The sequence below is a fragment of the Apiospora aurea genome, assembly GCF_038362705.1.
Source record: "Apiospora aurea strain CBS 24483 chromosome Unknown utg000003l_segment0_segment0, whole genome shotgun sequence".
NCBI classification, from domain to species: domain Eukaryota; kingdom Fungi; phylum Ascomycota; class Sordariomycetes; order Amphisphaeriales; family Apiosporaceae; genus Apiospora; species Apiospora aurea.
This window is the reverse complement of record NW_027117390.1, coordinates 3,075,287-3,093,205: the sequence shown is the minus strand read 5'-3', so window position 1 is coordinate 3,093,205 and position 17,919 is coordinate 3,075,287. Positions and strand designations below refer to the sequence as shown.

General features: G+C 57.0%; 6 protein-coding genes across 6 annotated transcripts; 4 read left to right on the top strand and 2 right to left on the bottom strand.

Moving 5' to 3' along the window:
- Positions 1 to 1,625: 1,625 nt before the first annotated feature.
- On the top strand, positions 1,626 to 3,134 carry PG986_004826 (uncharacterized protein; the record flags this gene model as incomplete). The annotated part of the gene is made up of 3 exons (XM_066841048.1): positions 1,626 to 1,950; positions 2,003 to 2,146; positions 2,218 to 3,134. The coding sequence occupies 3 exons, from the start codon at positions 1,626 to 1,628 to the stop codon at positions 3,132 to 3,134; spliced, it is 1,386 nt and encodes a 461-aa protein (XP_066703675.1).
- Positions 3,135 to 3,763: 629 nt separating this feature from the next.
- PG986_004825 (uncharacterized protein) lies at positions 3,764 to 4,925 on the top strand (the record flags this gene model as incomplete). The annotated part of the gene is made up of 4 exons (XM_066841047.1): positions 3,764 to 3,859; positions 3,918 to 4,226; positions 4,276 to 4,423; positions 4,513 to 4,925. 4 exons carry the CDS (start codon positions 3,764 to 3,766, stop codon positions 4,923 to 4,925), a joined length of 966 nt encoding a protein of 321 aa, XP_066703674.1.
- Positions 4,926 to 5,175: 250 nt separating this feature from the next.
- PG986_004824 (uncharacterized protein) lies at positions 5,176 to 6,767 on the bottom strand (the record flags this gene model as incomplete). The annotated part of the gene is made up of 3 exons (XM_066841046.1): positions 5,176 to 5,649; positions 5,705 to 6,245; positions 6,301 to 6,767. 3 exons carry the CDS (start codon positions 6,765 to 6,767, stop codon positions 5,176 to 5,178), a joined length of 1,482 nt encoding a protein of 493 aa, XP_066703673.1.
- Positions 6,768 to 8,467: 1,700 nt separating this feature from the next.
- On the top strand, positions 8,468 to 9,068 carry PG986_004823 (uncharacterized protein; the record flags this gene model as incomplete). The annotated part of the gene is made up of 2 exons (XM_066841045.1): positions 8,468 to 8,567; positions 8,692 to 9,068. The coding sequence occupies 2 exons, from the start codon at positions 8,468 to 8,470 to the stop codon at positions 9,066 to 9,068; spliced, it is 477 nt and encodes a 158-aa protein (XP_066703672.1).
- Positions 9,069 to 10,127: 1,059 nt separating this feature from the next.
- On the bottom strand, positions 10,128 to 13,255 carry PG986_004822 (uncharacterized protein; the record flags this gene model as incomplete). The annotated part of the gene is made up of 3 exons (XM_066841044.1): positions 10,128 to 10,328; positions 10,414 to 11,382; positions 11,405 to 13,255. The coding sequence occupies 3 exons, from the start codon at positions 13,253 to 13,255 to the stop codon at positions 10,128 to 10,130; spliced, it is 3,021 nt and encodes a 1,006-aa protein (XP_066703671.1).
- A 1,536-nt stretch (positions 13,256 to 14,791) lies between these two features.
- PG986_004821 (proteasome) lies at positions 14,792 to 15,773 on the top strand (the record flags this gene model as incomplete). The annotated part of the gene is made up of 4 exons (XM_066841043.1): positions 14,792 to 14,815; positions 14,918 to 15,102; positions 15,158 to 15,576; positions 15,646 to 15,773. The coding sequence occupies 4 exons, from the start codon at positions 14,792 to 14,794 to the stop codon at positions 15,771 to 15,773; spliced, it is 756 nt and encodes a 251-aa protein (XP_066703670.1).
- Positions 15,774 to 17,919: the final 2,146 nt, after the last annotated feature.

The window sequence follows — 17,919 nt, the reverse complement described above, 5'->3', positions numbered from 1 at the left end:
AGGACTACCTGGTATATACACACGTATATAATCCAATGAATGGCTTTCGAATTCGGCGTCCGTCGTATTACTATGCATAAATGTCGCAGGTACGGCATTTCGCTTGTGGGCACTTACGGGACCTACCCATAAAATACATCGTCCCTGTCGCTTACCTAGATACAGTATCCTGGAAGCTCAAGGGTTGTCGCACGTGTCGGCGAATGCTAAATCGCCAATTTGGAAGACCCATTTGGTGTCCGGCGTTCGGATACGCCATCCCCGAAGGCGATGGCTTCTCTTGACATGCACCGTTCCGGAAGATCAAGACGTCATCTGAAAGTTGCTGGCAGCTGCTGGCTGTTTGCCTTCTGCCAAGGCCGAGCCCCTTGATGAGCCATCCTTCTACGTCCAGCTCATGGCTGGCCCCTGCGCCAAGTCCGTTAGTGCTGGGAGATCGATGCGCGGCTACTTGGCGATGATTGATGACACCAAGGTGTCTTGTGCTGTTTTCAGTAGATGAGTACGATGAATAAGGTAGGATTGTAGTGACAACAATCCAAGTTACGAGGCACCCATTTCTGGACCGCTGGCAGCAGAATCTTACTCTTTTCGGCGTGTATAGTCGAAGCACCCTCGAGACCTTGCTCAATCAGGACGACCGGCACGCTGTTGTGCCTATATGTGGTGATGATGAACGCGTAGCAGGCATGTGAAATGCAAGAAAACGAACCGAGGGAGTGTCGGGCCCCCCGCGTTACTGCGCAGTGAACTGATGTTGGGCGAAGGTACACGGCGTGCGGCAGCCGGCATGAAAGACGCCAGAGTTTAGAAGGACCCCCAGCAGGGTAGCTGGCCCACGACTCAGGCATACCAGCTTCCCGGACAGCCCCCAAGATGAGATTATGCATACCTTAACGGCTGGAAGTCTCGAAGACTAGCACCGAGCTCTGCTACTACACCATCCTCTCAAGGCAAACTCCTGCTTTCTGATCCCGACTGTAGAAGCCCCTTCTTTGGCCTGTTACTAGCAAAACGGAAGCTAATGCTATATTATCCCGGCTCCGCTGGGTCTGACGCTTGATTCTATTAGCATTGCAAGCTCCGCCCGAGAGCAGGCAGTGATATCTGTTGAAGAGGTAAGAACATATACAACGGCGACGCGGGCCTGAGACATCTCGAATCCCACGCCTTGACGGGTTCGTGACCGCATTTTCCGGTCTTGTTTTCCAGTGGCACTCTATGTTCAAATTCATGTCTTCTCTCTAGATGTTCACTTGATCCCTCGCACGCCACCAGTCGAACACAACCGACACTTGGTATTGCTTCAACACAGGGCGGGCAGCCGTTTTCAATCGTCGATGCACCTCCTTGCACATGCACCCATAGTCGGCATTGCCCGAAAGTTGGAGAAAGATAACATGGAGAGTCGAAGGAGTGCCGGGGGCGCAGCACGGCGGGGGCGGCCGCCAAGAAAGGGCGCAATCTCCCGGGGTAGTCTTTACCCCACACTACCGGCTCTTGCCCGCCACAGGGCACGAGCTACAAGCTGACGAATCGGCAACACATCGCATCTTATTGCTAAACAACTTGACTTTCAACTACATTCTCGTAATCAGAAGGCCAACCGCCAGCGGACATTCACCATGCGACTAGATGTCGATGATTTCGTCGTGGTCACCCGCGAAGACGCAGCGCCAAGCGCACTGCAGTCTGCCCCGCGTTACTTGTCCGAGCTCAATGATGCCATCGACCGCATCACAGAAAGGCTGCGGGAGGTCAATAAGAAGATCCACGACAACCCGGAGCTGGGCTACGAAGAGTTTATTGCCCACGATACGTTGACGACGTTCATGAAAGGCATTGATGGCTGGAAAGTGACGCCGTCTGCCTACGGCTTGAAGACGGCCTGGGTGGCGGTGTGGGACAGCGGGAAGAAGGGGCCCGTGGTGTCTTTCAATTGCGAGATGGGTAAGCCGCTGCCGCAATCGCGCTACTGGAGCTATCCACTGACTGAAACTAGATGCATTGGAAGGAATCGGCCATGCGTGCGGACACAATCTCATCGCGACTGCCGCATTGTCAGGGGCGGTAGCCACAGCCGAGGTCATGAGAAGCAACAAACTTGCCGGCAAGGTGGTGCTGTTCGGCACTCCGGCAGAAGAAGGTGGGCATCGCCATACATCTCGTTTTGTCAGTTCTCAGATCCAGACAGGCTGTATCGCTAACACACACCAGGCGGAGGCGGCAAGATCAAACTGCTCGAGGCCGGCGCCTATAAGGACCACAAAGTCGACCTCAACCTCATCTCGCACCCGGGCATCACCCGCAACCACGCGCTGACGCGAACCTCGGCCTACACGGCGCTGCGCGTCGAGTACTTTGGCCGGGAGGCGCACGCGGCCGCGAGTCCCTGGCTGGGCATCAACGCGCTCGACGCGCTTATCACGGCCTACAACGGCCTGTCGGTCCTGCGCCAGCAGACCATGCCCGGCGACGTGATCCAGGGCAACATCACCGACGGCGGCGCGCGGCCCAACATCATCCACGCGTACGCGGCGGGCAACTTCGTCGTGCGCGCCAACACGCAGGCGCGGCTCGAGGAGCTTCTAGTAAAAGTCCGCCACTGCTTCGAGGCGGGCGCGACGGCGACGGGCGCGCGGCTGGAGATGGCGAGGGGGATGGCGTACGCTGACCACGTGCCTAACCGCCCGCTCGGCGCCTCGTACGCGCGCTACTTTAACGCGCTCCTGCCCTCGCCTTCAAACCAAACAATCCCCGCCGACCAGGACCTCGACGAGATGCTAGGGCGCAGCGGGGCCAGCACCGACCAGGGCGACGTCAGCTACGCCATGCCGAGCCTGAGCCCCGGGTTCGCCATCGTGCCGGGCCCGCAGGGCAACGGGCCGCACAGCCCCGATTTTGAACAGGCGAGCGGCACCCGGGACGCGTTCGAGCGGGCGCTGCGGGTGGGCAAGGCGCTGGCGGGCACGGCGGTGGATGTCTTGACGGTCGAGGGGCTGTTGGGGAAGGTCAAGGAGGCGTGGGAGAAGAGCATCAAGGGGTTGCTTAGGCCCAGCGGGTTCGGATTGGCGTCGGAGATTCGACTCGATATCGCGAATTGTATGGGCTCTGCAAATCCCCTTGTTATTTAGAAGGTGGCATGGTAGGCCGTAAAAGCCTATCTTTGTTGGTGGTTCTTTTGACGATGGACGTGTAGCTTTGTTCCCCTAGCTAACCCCTTTGTGTCGAGGCTCACGGTTGCTGATTGCGGGAGAGTCGCTCCATTGTTCAGATAGTTTACATCAATCTACCAAGACGACTTACGAGTCTCTTCTTTTATCCCTCCCCTGTATGCCTAGTGATCAAACGCCGCCAAGATGGTTACACGCCCATGGGAACAAACAGCGGATCCTGCCCAAAACCGGCCGGCGCGCAAAGCGCCCCGAAATTGGGTCTATAACTATTACACGGGCCCTCACACCCCGGGCAGCGCTCCTTTCTGGGTGAGCACGATCTTGTGTCTCCGGGGGTGGAAGAGAGAGATGATCTGAACACATCCATGGCCCATAGACTGACAGAGAACTGTAGGAGGCGCCATGGCCCTTTGACGAGATAGAAAACCGCAACGGGACGACGAGGAAGGCCAATCCCAGCGAGGTACAGGGTGTTCACATCCAGCTATTTCTCCAGACTCTGTTGGCGATGCCTGCCAATGGCCGCTGTAAGTGTGATTGGCTGAGGACTCTCGTTTTGCCATCTTGCTAACATGAGGGGGGCCAAAATGGCAGTGATCACCCAAAACTATTTCCTGGACAGCGGTATCTCGATTGCCCTGAACGCGTACAACGTGCGCTTTCCCGAACGAGAGCAGCGAGTGGTACGTCGGCGATGCCTATGAGGCTCACTCGACTTTAATTGCTAACTGTGCGCCGCAGTGGGCGTACTTTCATTGGCGCGGTGCCAAATCCTGCCTCGACGTGCCGTCTTCGCCCGGTCCTGGGTTCGACTGGACAAGTACAGATTCTCAAGCGAAGACGGGCACGACGAGCGACACTAGAGCGCGACTGAGCGCGCAACTATATCGCGAACAGATTAGTCCTTGGCCTTCTGTAATAAACTTCCCGTTTCGCTGGGTCCCGAACGGGTACAAGTATCGGCTGTGGTGCTACATCCACCGCCATGAGAAACCGGCTGGCGGCAGGTACGACGACATTGTGTACTCGATGAGCGTTTGGGATCGCGAGGTAAGCGACCATAGCCCCTTTACTGTTCGGACACTCACACTCTGCGCAGAACAACCAGATCTCGTGGCACGACCCCTGGGGGCACCAAAATCATGCGGCAAGATGGGCCGACATTCAGACATTGTGGGCCAATGCCGCACCTGGATATCTGCAGAATAGGCCCCTCGTGGCTGTGCCTTATACCTCTTTGAGAAATCGTGAGTCTCTCCTTTCTTACAGCTCCGCATCATCATCATAGCCCTCGGAACCTGCCAGTTTTGTTTCGTCTCCTGACCATGTGCCACAGTCCAAACGACGACGCACCGGCGCATGAAGCCCAAGTTCTCCCAGGTCGCCTGCGTGGCTCTCGGGGTCTGGCTAATGAACCACCTCGACGACCCGGCGCCGCTCCGCCCGCCTGACCGGGGCGAGGTCCTCACGGGTATGCTGGGGACGCAGTTTGCGAACCTGGCCGTGGTGCTGTTCCAGACGCTGCGCGAGTCCAGCGAGCAGCAGGCCGTGGACATCAGCCTACACGGAAGCGGCCACACGACGCGCCAGTTTGTCCGCCAGGCCTATCGGGTCAACAACGACAACGCGCGTATGCGGCGCCAGGTCCGGCAGGCGTTGCGGATCAAGTTTACGCACAATCCGAACTTGCGGAGCCGGGGGCAGTGGATCCTGGATGCGATGGTGCCGCCTCTGCGACCACAACCATGAGGAGAAAGGGAGGGGAAAGTAGGATGGGCGGGAGGTGAACGCGGGCATGCCCTTGCTGCTTCTTCATCAATCATGCCGTTTTTGGCTGGAGGTATGGGGGAAAGCTTGTTTGCCATTAGATTATTGCGTAGTACCATCTTCAGCCTCTGTTCGGATATATTTGATCTCGTGATATCTACATGATGCACGAGGCCTGTTATCAAGGCTCTTCTCAAACCGACGACTGCTTTGGGATCCTAGGAACCCTGACCTAAACCGGTCGGATGGACTGTGGATACCAAAAGCGCTCCTCCGGGTCATACTTGGCCTTGAGCTCCCGCAACCTGGGCAGGTTAACGCCGTAGTAAAGCCTCTGCGCCGTGTCCTGGTCCAGGTTGGCGTCGGCGTAGTTGATGTACTTGCCCCAATCCGACGTTGGCAGGGGCGCCGTGACGGCGTCGGCCCAGTCATCCAGCAGCGAAAAGCCGACGGCCGGGTAGACGGCGTCGTTGGAGACGCGGTCGTAGAATTGAATAATAAAAAGCTTGTCGCGGTGCGCGTACGCCGTGTCGGCGTTGGATACTTGAGAGATGGCCGAGTGCTGCCCGCCGTGCATGTCGAGCTGGAACCACCAGTTCCGGTCCACGACCTTGTTGGCCGTGGTGAACCAGTAGTCGACAAAGTTTTGGGCCGAGGTGCCGTTGAGGCCTTTCAGGGTCAGGCTCTTGGAGTAGAAGTTTTCGCGCTGCGAGGTTGGGTTGGTTAGTTACCTGCGAGGGATCGAGGTCGGATCAACTTACAGGACTTGGCCAGGTCCAGTCAATGGTTTCGTTGAAGGCGTAGTACGTGACGGCCTCGATCCAGTTGACGGTTTTCGACAGAGAGAAGCTGGCTTCAGGGGCGGCCTTGGTGAGCAACGGGTCGATGGCGGCGCGCATCTGCTCCTCCGTGCCGTAGTAAAGCCCCTCGATCCCCGGGGCACCGCGGTTGTAGTCCGAGACACGAAAGTTTAGCTCGCGCGGCATCTCGTGGTTGGCATACTGCTCAAGGGCATTGAGGCCCGCGGCGGCGGTGCTGTAGTTCCATCCCAGAGAGACACCAAAGTACGTCAGAGTCGTAGGGGCCTCGATGGTCCTGAGCCGCCACGAGGCAATGATGCCGTAGTTGGACCCGGCTCCTCGGATCGCCCAAAACAAATCTGGATTCTCGGTCTCCGAGGCCTCGACCACATCGCCATTGGCAAGAACCACCGTGACGCCGACAACAAAGTCGAGGGCGAGCCCGTGAGTGTGGGAGCTGAAGCCGAAACCGCCATGGCCAACATGCCCAGAGACGCCGACGCTTGGGGTACCGTCAGCGAAGACCCCACAGCAGAGCAAAATGGACAGTGACTTACCCGGGACAAGTACCGTGGGCAACGGCCCGGCCATGCTTGTCGTAGAGAACGCTCGCCATATGTCCAAGTCTTGAGCCAGCCTGCACCGTGGCAACGTTCGTCTTGTCATCAAATGTCACGTCGTGCATGCGGGATAGGTCGATGACAAGGTGAGCGTCGTCACCGCCGAGCCCGTAGTTGGCATAGCTGTGGCCCCCTGACCTGCCGGAGACCTTGATGCCGAGCTTCTTGCCGCACAACACGGCCTTCTTGATGTGGCCTGTGGTCTTGGGCACCGCAATGGCCACGGGGGTATAGGGGACGCGGATGTTGAAGGCGGCCGAGTCGGCGTTCCAGTCGTCCGAGCCCTTGACGTCGTGGGGGACGCCGGAGGATGCAAGGCACTGGTTGATGTCGAAACGGGTGATGAGGGCGGCTCCCTGAGCAAGGGCGGCCAGGCTGCTCAGAAGAAGCGTGCACGTGAACATCGTGATAATAGGGGCAACTCGGCAAAGGCAGAACTGACTCGCTGACAGAAGGTATAGATTTCGCGGACGCCATTTCCAACTTATAGATCTATTGACACGCAGAAAGGTGTGCTTGCTTACACACGCCTGGGTATCCGGAGTCTCCGGCCGTATTACCAACAGCCCTCGTCCTGGGATGTCGGGATCGAGAGTTTGCTGCCAAGGTGCTAACAGGTCACGATATACCCAGCTGCTGGGGACTCGGAACCCAACGGCTTCTGCCAAGCTTCCAGCAATGACCAGCTGGTCCTCGTCGCCAAACCAGATGAGCGGAAACATCTCGATTGAGGAACCACAATTGCGCCTTGCTGGTGCCGATGAGATTCCAGAAAATGCGCATGCCAACGCCTCTTGCTGACTCATGACGCGCCAGGAAAGCCTCCTGCCCAGGTGGCGGACCAGGCTGCCGATGAAGGGTGCGATCCCCGGCTTAAAATTGAACATCGTTCCACCGTCACGTCCCACAGTCCGGTGAATTGCGTGCCGCCCGGGATGCGTGGACTCTTCTCCATGATGCCCCAGGTCTTGGCGCAAGGATTGGCGCGGGGCACCCGTTCATGTTGTCTTAGAAAGGATTTTGCGGAGCGGAAGGCATTGGTGTTTGCTCCGTGAGCTGAGGGACTTCGCGGCTTTGAGTCTAGTCTGCCGCAGCGCCAAGAGGTGCTAGTTGGGAGCTGGGAACAGACTGGCTGGTTTCGAGGTTTCGGGCTGTTCCGTTGAAGACTCGAGACCCGAAATGAGACATGCAGAACATCATTGATCTAATTGGCGTTGGGCTTTTAGAATGCCTAATATACTTCGGATACCGGAGCCTCGGGAGACCAGAGATACGACGCTGCAGCATGTGCTGTACCATGTGTGCCACGGCGTGCAACGTCGAGGGATCGCTGTTGACAGGATGCGGCGGGCGGGCAGCTTGGTCTGAAAGAAACCTAGGCTGCGAAGTCAGGACTAGTGCGCAGTGATCCCCTGTCCCAAATCCCCCAGCACTTGCATCTCCAATCCCGTCATCACTTCACAAGCTCGGTCTTGCAGGACCGCTTATCCGGAAACACGATGACCGCATCGCGTAGGAACCACCGCATGTGGTCCAGCAGCAAAAGAGTTGAACCAGTAGCAAAATCCATATGGCGCCAATGCCAGTTCCTTATCATTCCAGTGTCTTACTACCACTTTTTCGACTGATTGCCCATCCGACCCCAGTGGAAGCTCATGTGACTCTAGTATCTCATTGGCTTCTCGTCCAAAGTTTACTCCGTTGCCCCAGTCGCTCTACTCGCTGTTCCGTTGCCTGAGTGGAATCTCTTTTTGCGGTTATGCCGATGTTCCAGTGGTTGCTAATTGTTATTCTGGTTTCTAGGTAGTTTCTTCTCCAGTGATTACTCCGTTTCGCTAGTGGCGTTATTATTAGCCCATTGTCTGAGTATGTATAATAAACCTATTGTCTAAGTAGTTTACTATCCAGTGGTTACTCCGTTATCCAGTGGATGCTACTTCTACTATAGTGTCTCAGTGGTTTGTTACTTAGTGGCTACTACTTTGTGTTAGTGGTCATATATTATTATTCCGGTCTTCCTAAAGCAAGGGCTACATCGTCAGTGAAGCTGACCATGCTATATGATCTCTGCTGGCCTTACCTTCCCCTGTCCGAGCAGTGCAGGATGAAACCTGGTCTTAGTGATTGGATCTTCGACCGTCACTACAAGGAGTTTGACATGATCACCACTACGAAGCCCGTGAGCGAGGCCCTGATGTCGACCTGTCTGCCCGATACAGCGCGACACCCAGTCCCGCTGATAAAATCCCCCCTTGTTCATCGATGTGCAGAAAGCCAAGGTCACTATTGTCCGCGCCAGCAACAGTCGTCGCAATGACTAACACACAGACGTGTGCATGGACGTGATCGGATTTCTCCTTCAGCATGTCGAGTTGGATCCCAAGGACATAGGAGTTGTAACTCCATATTCCGCCCAAGCTCGTGTCATCCAGGAGGAGTTGCACCACATCGGCCTTGGCGACATGTCGGTTGGCATCGTGGACCTTTACCAGGGAGCAGATCGCAAGGTTGTGGTCTACGTCATGGTTGTCACACGCGAGGATGGTGCGGGCTTTGCTGCCAAGTGTGAGCGCCATGTTGTGGCAACAACCCGTGCTATAGATTTACTCGTCGTCATTAGGGACAAGAACCTGTGCGAATCCGACCACACCCTCCCCCCCCATCGCAGCGCCCTCGTTCACAGCAGAAGGTCAAGCGCGAGTTGAAGGTCCTCAAGAGCTGGATTGACCAGGCATAAAAGACTGGTCGCGTCGGCACTGCCAAGCCGAATTCGGTGGTCCAGTGTCACCATGACTGCTGGTAAAGGTTGGCGTAAATAGACAGTTGATATCAAGGGTTGCGATGGTTACATGGTTGCTAGAGACAAGATAGTTAGAGACAGAACAATTGACGGCTCACGAAGGATAAGCTCATTATGATCCATTAATTCGGATATATATATATATTATTCCGTGACTCGTGATTTGATGTTTAGATTCATGTAGCGTTTGGAACACCTGTGCTGCCAGCTTTGGCGATATGACGATTCCTTGCTTGTACAGGAGTCGGTTGGCAAAAGGAAAGGAAAAAACACCATTGCGTCAAAGTGGCAATGGTAATATCTGTACAGCACTTCTGGGTTTGAACAACGTCCAAATAGGTGGCGCCAGAGACCAAACAAGCTCTACAGCAGATGCCATACCTACTGGCCCCGGCATTCTGCATCAATTGATGGAAATTAGCAAGGACTGTCACTGCATGCTAGGGGAGGCGCCAAACCCTTTTGGCCCCGAATTGCACATGAGCGGCATGATTCGATTAAGAAAATCACGCGCATCACGATTCCGTTGTCAGTTCACGAAAAGGATTTTTTGAGCGAGTTGTGGCTATGGCAAATGTTGTTTGGGGTAAAAGGTATTATGGTATACAGTCATACTCCCCAGTGGCCCGTTGATATGTCTGCAGAAGATGTCACCAAGTAAAAGAGGAATAGAGATGGTGCCCCTTAAGGCGTATCTACCCGCAATCTAGCCGAATATCATATAGGCAGAAGATGACGCAAGGGTTCCAAGAGGCGCATCTCAACAACATCACATAGCAGCAGCAGCATAGAGCGGGACCTAAGTGAATAGACAAGAGTATACCATATGTATCCGGCTCGGCTCTCTTAATTGATTCTTGCAAATAAGTTGCCAAAGTACAGCACTGGTCCCTTGCGTCTCATGACTCCCAATAACTCCGCTACGGATGATTCGCACGCGTGCAAAGTTTCCGTAACCATTTCATCATGCTTTAGGCTGAACCGTGGTTGCTGACGGCGCCGACGGCGGCGCCCCCGTGGGCGGCAGGTTCGCAGCCGCGGCCGCCAGCGTCGTCTGCACCACACCGGTGGGCGAGGCGCTGCTGTTGGTCTGGTGCTGCGAAGGCGGCGCCTGCGTCGTCGAGTGGCCGTTCTGGCGCGCGTTGTTGCCCTCTTCCGTGAGGAGCTTGCTGAGCAGCGGCAGGTCGTCGCGCGCGCGGGGTCCCGCTCCAGGCACCGCTTCACCGCGTTCCACTCGCCCTCCTTCATACGGGCGGCGTGGGGAGCAGGAAGGTCACCGTCGGGCTGTTGAAGAGGGGACCCAGGACCTGGCGGGCCTTTTCCTCGCCCTCGGCCTGCGCACGCTTCGTGGCCTCGAGGTCTTGGGCCGGTGAGGGCGCCGCGGGGCCCGGTGTCTGTCGAAGAGGTTGGGTTGGTGGTTGTTGCTGAAACTGGGGTGGCTGCTGCATCTGAGGTTGCTGCAGCTGGGGAGGTGGTTGAACCTGGTACTGGGTGTGAGGCTGGTGCGGGGCTTGAGGATGATGTTGAGGTTGTCCTTGGGGCTGAGGATGAGGCTGAGGCTGAACTTGGGGTGGATGCTGAGGATGAGGTTGCTGTGGTTGATATTGATGTGGAGGCTGAGCCTGCTGAGGAGGCTGGGGAGCCGGGCTTTGTGCATGAGCCGCAGCTGGGGCAACTTGGCCTGGAATGACCGGAGGCGGGATAGGGGTATGGCTCTGATGCGTCGGGAACGTCGCGCTGGGAGGTGCCTGTGGCGTGGCTGGTGACCAGGTCGGCGCAGCAGCAGACGACTGCCGGCGATCAGGCACTGGCGTAGAGGCCTGCATCGACAGCGGAGTCGGGGTACCCTGTGGCACAGGCATTTGAGCCTGGGCTTCGGTGTTGACAAACGGCTGCAGCTTCTCGTCGCGATATACAAAGATCAGCAGCAAGAGAGGCTCGGTCCGGTTCTGGGGGATGAGATGGCCTTCGATGTTCTGAAGTGGCTCCGGCAAGGGGCCATCGCCCTCGGGTATGGGCACGAGGTAGGTATCCCGAACATTTCCCATCTTGCGGTCGCCCACGACGCCGTACCGCTTCTTCGACATGAAGTAGTGAATAACAGTTTGGAAGCTGGCCCGCGCCGCGGCGTCGTTGGAGTCGGCAACTGACAGACTGGTAATAACAAGATCGATCTGGTTGTTGTACCGCAGACCGCAGAGGTAGGGGACCGCCTTGTCCTCGGGGGATGCGGCCGGCGACGTTCAGGACGACGGGGATGAGGTCGTTCCAGGCGATGCCGCTCTGCTTGCTGAGGTCGGCCCCGCCGGCATACTTGGCGACGGCGCGGAACTCGGCGGTGTTGCCCATCTTGAGGTCACCGTGCCATACCACATCGGGGTCCAGGTTCTCGGTGGGGGAATAGGGAGGCGAGTCGGTGCCGTCGTCCAACAAGCGGTCGACATCGGGATCCACACCCGGGCCAGTAGGAGGGACTGGCGCTGAGGGGCGGCGCTGGTGTGCAGATGCGGAAGGAGACCGTACACCCCCGAAGACTTTGTCGATATCAAAACCGGATCCCTTGGGTGACCGCTGCGCGCCCTGGGTATCGACCCGGAGAGGTTTGCTTGGTCGCTCAGCCCCCGATGCCGTGGCGGATGCGCCCTGGCCCGGAGACTTGCTCGATTCGCCGGCAGAGGCGTCCTTAACGCTCTGCCTGCGCAAAACCGAGGGCACCTCCTCGGTGGCGGCGAAGCTCTCGTTTTCGACAATCTCGTCGCCCTTGTGGGTGCGTCGGACCCGCGGGGCTTCCTCGGCCACCAGGGTGGATTGCTTGTCGGCCTTGGCCTTCATCTCGGCCGTCTCGCGCTGGAGCTCCTCGGTGGCCAGCTCGTTGGTGGACATGGAGGCGACCGTGGGAGGCGTCAAGGAGCGGTTGAAGACGCGGACGGCGAGCGGCACGTTCCTCTTCAGGTTGAAGATCAGTGTCCGCGCCTGGGTGGTGGCGGCTTGTTGGCTGTGGCTGTCGTGCAGGGCGCGCTCGATCTCGAGGGCGTGACGCTCGGCGAGAGCCTTCTTGTTGCTGTCTTTCGGGATGCCGAAGAGGTGCTCCTTGACGGCGGCTTCGAGTGCGGCCTCGAGAGACTTCTGCAGACCCTGTGCGACCTTCTTGCGGGCTGCGGGCTCCAGCTTGTCGACGCTGGCGGCCAGGTCCTCGGGTGGTGTGTACTTGGGCCCAGACGGGACGGCCGGCGTCTCGGCGGCGACCTTGCGCAGCTTGCTCTGGGGCCCTTGCGAGTGGTCGCGCTGCTGCTGTTTCCGCTTGCCGCCCTTGGCTGCTGCGGCTGGCTCCTCTTCCTTCTTCACCTCGGGCGTCGGGGACGGCTTGGCCTTGGAGGCGGACGCGGCGGGCGAGGTGCGGTCCTTGGAATTGGAGTCGCTGACGCGCTTGGCCTTGCCCTTCTTGCCGCCTTTCTTCTTCTTGTTCTCATCCTCGTGCTTCTGCCGCCGCGTGACCCAGGGCTCTTCGCCGCGCCCCATGCCGTCGAGGAGGTCCTTGTGGTCTTCGGGCTTGCACTGCTCGCAGAAATACTCCTTAGGTAGATCGTCGTCGAAGATGCTCATGCCCATGCAGACGTTGTGCTGCCAGGCGCCGCACTTTTCGCAGGCGATCCATGGCTCGTTGGGGTCGTCGTTGTCCTGGGAGATGGCGCCGCAGACGCAGCGGATGACCTCCTCGTCTTCTTCCTCCTCCTCCTTCTGCGCCGCCTTCTTGCCCTTCTTGGCGGCCTGCTTCCGCTTCGTCGGCTGGGGGCCGTTCTCGAGGGCCTCGAAGGCTTTGGTGTGCTGGCCCTTGGTGGCGCGCACCGATCGGCGGGGCTCTTGCTCGGCTGGTGTGGGTAGATTACGTGTTAGACTGCGTGTGTGATACTGTTTGTGATCAGACTGTCGTTGGGAGGGCATGGCGACTTCGCCATGCGCCGCGACACTTGTCGTGGCGCCTCTTCTGCCGCTCCGCGTCGTGACGGGGGACGACGGCGAGGTTTGCGCAAGCAGAGAGGCGCGGGTGCGGGTTGCGCCAGTACGGTTGTGGGAGGTGCGCTTACCAGACATGGTGGGTGAGTGAGCCTGTTACAGAGTGAAGCTGTGCTGTTTTCTTATACGAGTTGCTTGTGGTTTGCTGCGATTGCTCTGGGGTGCCGCGAATGCTTGCAGGATGGACCGCTTTGTATGCGACGGGCAAGTGTAGGATGATGTATTTACTAAGAGTGGCTTGAAGGGCGGGCGGTCACTGTCCGGGCAATCATGGGAAAACTCTACGCAGCAAGATTCAACTATTGCTTTGAAGAAAGAAGGCAGACGCGACACAGGCAGGCTGGTAAAGGACTGCGCCGTCGCAAAGTGTGGGCAGAGTCTTGTGTTGATCGGCTCCCAGCGGCTCTCGTCAAGCACAAATCCCCGGGTCGAGCCAATTCCCTCCAACCTACGATTGCGGAGAGAACGAAGGAGCTTCCCAAGCTGTTCTTTGTCGGGCGGCGAGTATGTCAGCCGTGTCGCAAAGTATTAGGCAACAGCAGAAGGAGCAGCTGAGAAGGATTCGAGTGGGTTGCGCGTGGAGAGGTGAAGGCGGCGGTTGCAAACAGGAACGGGAAAAATCACGGTCGCGAGATCGCGTGCCTCGTTAAGTGGAGTTTGGGGGAGGGAGAGGAAACAGGGTCCGTCCGTCAGTTCAGTCGCAAGATCGGTCGGGAAGGGGAGGAGGTGCGAATCAAGCCAGACTGGTGTCGCGCGGTAGTGGCTGTCGTAGTCGTCGTAGATTCGGAGGCATTGATTAATCGGACCCCTCACATACTGCGACAGTACGAGGTTCAGGTGGTGGTGTGGGAGAAGATTGAAGATGGAGAGTGAGACTTGGGCAGTGGAGAGCAGTCAACGAAGATTGGGATTGGATTTGGGAGGGCTCGGGTAGAAGGCTAGGAGGGTGCGGAGGAGTCTTCTGGAGGAGTGGCAGCAGGGCAGGCCAGAAGAAGCGGAGGTGGACTGGCCTACCTAATCGATTGATCCCTCTCATCTAAGTACTGCCGCTGCGAATCAATAGGGCACGATACCTCCCCAGCATCACCTGATTAGCGGCTGCACGGACCAGAACCTTCCAGTCGGTTGATCAGTGGCCCATTCGAAAAGTCCGACTCAGGCAGTCAGGCCCAGTCTTAACGCAGACAGCTTCCGCCACAAGAGCTCCAAGCTCCAAGCTCCAAGCTCCGAGCTGTTGTGGCTGGTGAGACTTTGCGGCAGTCTTCAGTTTCTTATCTAATCGCAGCTACCTGGCTACCTGCCCGAACGCGTGTGGGCTCTTGCCTAGCACTACCAGCAGCTGAGGTCCCGCCAGCCTTTCCCTAGCGCTGCATCAATTGCGTTGGCCAGCTCTCTGCCTGCCACTCACTGCCACTGACTGCCACTGACTGCCACTGACTGCCACTGACCTTACGTCGTTCCCTCAGCCTTCCCGCCCAGCAGCATCACAAGTCCCGACCCGCGATACATCCACCCGACCCGACCGTAGAAGAAACACTGCTGTCTCTTCAGGTCCTAATCAACAGATAAACAAACCACCGCCGCGGGCCATTTCCATCTTCACATCCCGCCATCATGTCTCGCCGCTACGATTCCCGAGTAAGCCACCTCTGCCAATCCTCCCGCATCTTGCACCTGTGCTGTTGAGCTGGCCCGCCGCCCGCACCCGAACAAAACAAGCTGACCCTCCCTCTCCTCCAGACAACCATCTTCTCCCCCGAAGGCCGCCTCTACCAAGTCGAGTACGCCCTCGAGGCCATTTCCCACGCCGGTACCGCCATCGGCATCCTCGCCAAGGATGGCATCGTCTTGGCCGCCGAGCGCAAGGTCACATCCAAGCTACTGGAGCAGGACACATCAGCCGAGAAGCTCTACATCCTGAACGAGTAGGTCGCCCGCGCACTTGGACTTGCGATTCGCACAGCAGCTAACCATACACAGCAACATGATCTGCGCCGTCGCTGGCATGACGGCCGATGCCAACATCCTCATCAACTACGCCCGCCAAGCCGCCCAGCGCTACCTCCTCACCTACAACGAAGACATTCCCTGCGAGCAGCTCGTGCGCCGGCTCTGCGACCTGAAGCAAGGATACACACAACACGGTGGTCTCCGACCCTTCGGTGTCTCCTTCATCTACGCCGGCTGGGATCCCCAGCGCCAGTTCCAGCTCTACCTCAGCAACCCCTCGGGCAACTACGGCGGCTGGAAGGCGACGAGCGCCGGCGCCAACAATGCGAGCGCCTCCAGCTTGCTGAAGCAGGACTACAAGGAGGACTGCACTCTCAAGGAGGCGTGCGCCATGGCGGTCAAGGTGCTCAGCAAGACGATGGACTCGACAAAGCTGAGCAGCGAGAAGAGTATGTCCCCCGGAAACTGCCCCACCCACACTGAGATGATAAGACGGTACTGACACCAAGCTCTTCTAGTTGAATTCGCGACAGTGGGTCAGACAGAGGACGGCAAGATCTACCACCGCCTGTGGAGCGCCGACGAGATCACCACGCTATTGAAGGAGAACGATCTGGCCAAGAACGAGAACACCGAGGACAACTAGAGGAACCGTGTGTCTGTCACGGAGTATGGGTCACATCATAGAGCAAAGCAAACTGTACTAATATGACACCAAAAGAATGACGGCTGGCATGAACCGGCAGGGACTTTTGGCTCCATCGAAGCATGCTCTTGGCAATGTGAAAGGCATCAAGTGACTTGGCTAGGCAGTTACGTAGAGCAAGACCGACTCCCTGCCACCACCTTTCTTTCAATGTTATGATGTGATGCTAAGCCATGGTGACCTTGACGGCTGCCTGTACCGTTGCCGGGAAAAACACAACAACCCACACATCCAACGTCCCCTGATGCAAAGGAAACCACTTCGCGTTATCTACTTGATCAACGTGACGTCTCTACAGCTCTTGGATTTGTTTCCTGAAGCGTCCATACCTCCTTGCCTGCATGTCCAGGTAGCTTCAAGTCACGTACGTACAATCAACAGCTTGTTGTCGACCCTATCCTGATTGTGTATGTACACAACGTCACGTACCACTTGGAACTACTTATACATATTGTTGCGAGAAGGCAACCATGGCACGGCGTTGATTTCTCTTTTCTTCTTTTCAATGAACTTCGAATTAAATATAAAAAGCACGACAGCCCCAGTCCTCTGGGTTGGAGATGAACCTGTCCGCTATGCATTCCATGGCGTGCTTTCTTGGCACGTAATACGTTTCCATCCAAACCGGACAACAGCAAATAGGGCACATCAGATAGACGGGCCCCGAATAACTGGCAGACTTGGGCATATGGTACTCCAGCATGTGCCTAAGCACACTTTCCGGGTCTGAGTCGATCTTCCCAGTATCCCCTTGACAAACAGAGCAGTGTATTTTCTTCAGAGGATGATCATGAATATGCCTGATGATTGCATCCATGTGCAATGACATACAGTGTTGTCGGAGCGATTCCTTCTCCCAGAAGACGATGTTGCAAAGAGGGCATATCATGAGAAACTCGTCAACACACTGATGAGCGTGATCTGAAAAAACGCCGTCCTCCTGTAAGCTGCACCACCGGTTGGTTTTGAAACAATTGGTGCATTTTCGTGTGAGAGGATCCCTGTATGCCGAGCAAGAAACCCCTGGGCATATGGCAGCGCGTACATACGTCTATAGCCTTTGAGCGCTTTACATCTTCCTTCGGAATCGAAAGCAGGGTCGTGCCGCGTAGAGTCTCCAAAAAAGCGTTCGTCATCAAGGGGTGTGGATAAGCCACGTACTTGCCGTCTAGCGGGCGGGCAAATGCGTTGGGGCTGGAAATCTGCCACTCGGAGATGCTCATGCCGCTCTCGAAATGCGATGCAACGTGCTGCACTCTGGCCTCCCAGTTACGAGGTTGGTGGCAGCAGAAGTGGCAAACGAGGGCTGTTGCAGGAAGGCCGGGACGAACCATCCACTGGTCCAGACAAGCAGGCTGGCATTCACCCACACTGTGGATTCTAGGTCTAGCATCAATCAAGCAGCACACTCAAATGCCACTCGAGGTCATCGTGAGCATCGTATTTGGCGTTACTGCGTCAGTCCTGGCTATCGCAGGAGTTGTTGCCACCCTGTATCGTCAGCAAACACGGCCCGATGCGGATCAAGCTACCCATGGTAAGGTTCTTCAGGTTGACGCCATCGGGAACACATAACTAACACAGTAGACAGTGGGTTTCCGGTTTTTGTCAAATGGCAATGTTACCACCTCACACGCCTCGAATCGATAGAGTACTTTGGTGGTCGTGCGACAACATCACGCCCAACCCGATGGCCACTAGAGGACCTAGAGTACGGATGTTGATCTAGGCTTGGGAGGCCGCTTATTTTGGCGACCTGCATACGTCCGGTGGATAGACCGGCCCTTTTAAGCATACAAACCATACATGCGTAATGATGGTGGTGAGCGCAGAGGAGGGTTCCCAACAGGGATATCACTGGTGCAGGAAGCTACATACAACAGCCGGTTGCGTCTGCAATACCCATCAGGGCTGATCACACTCTTGTATCTTAGAAACGCCAACTACTATGATGGTCCGCTAAGCGCGCCAGCTATATACAGGTCTTAGTCCTTCCCGAGTGCTATCTGTGACAGGCTGGCCCAGTCCCGCTGACGCCATGTAGTTAACCATGAAGAGTGCTTTGCGTTCGTGGTTCTGACTTTCG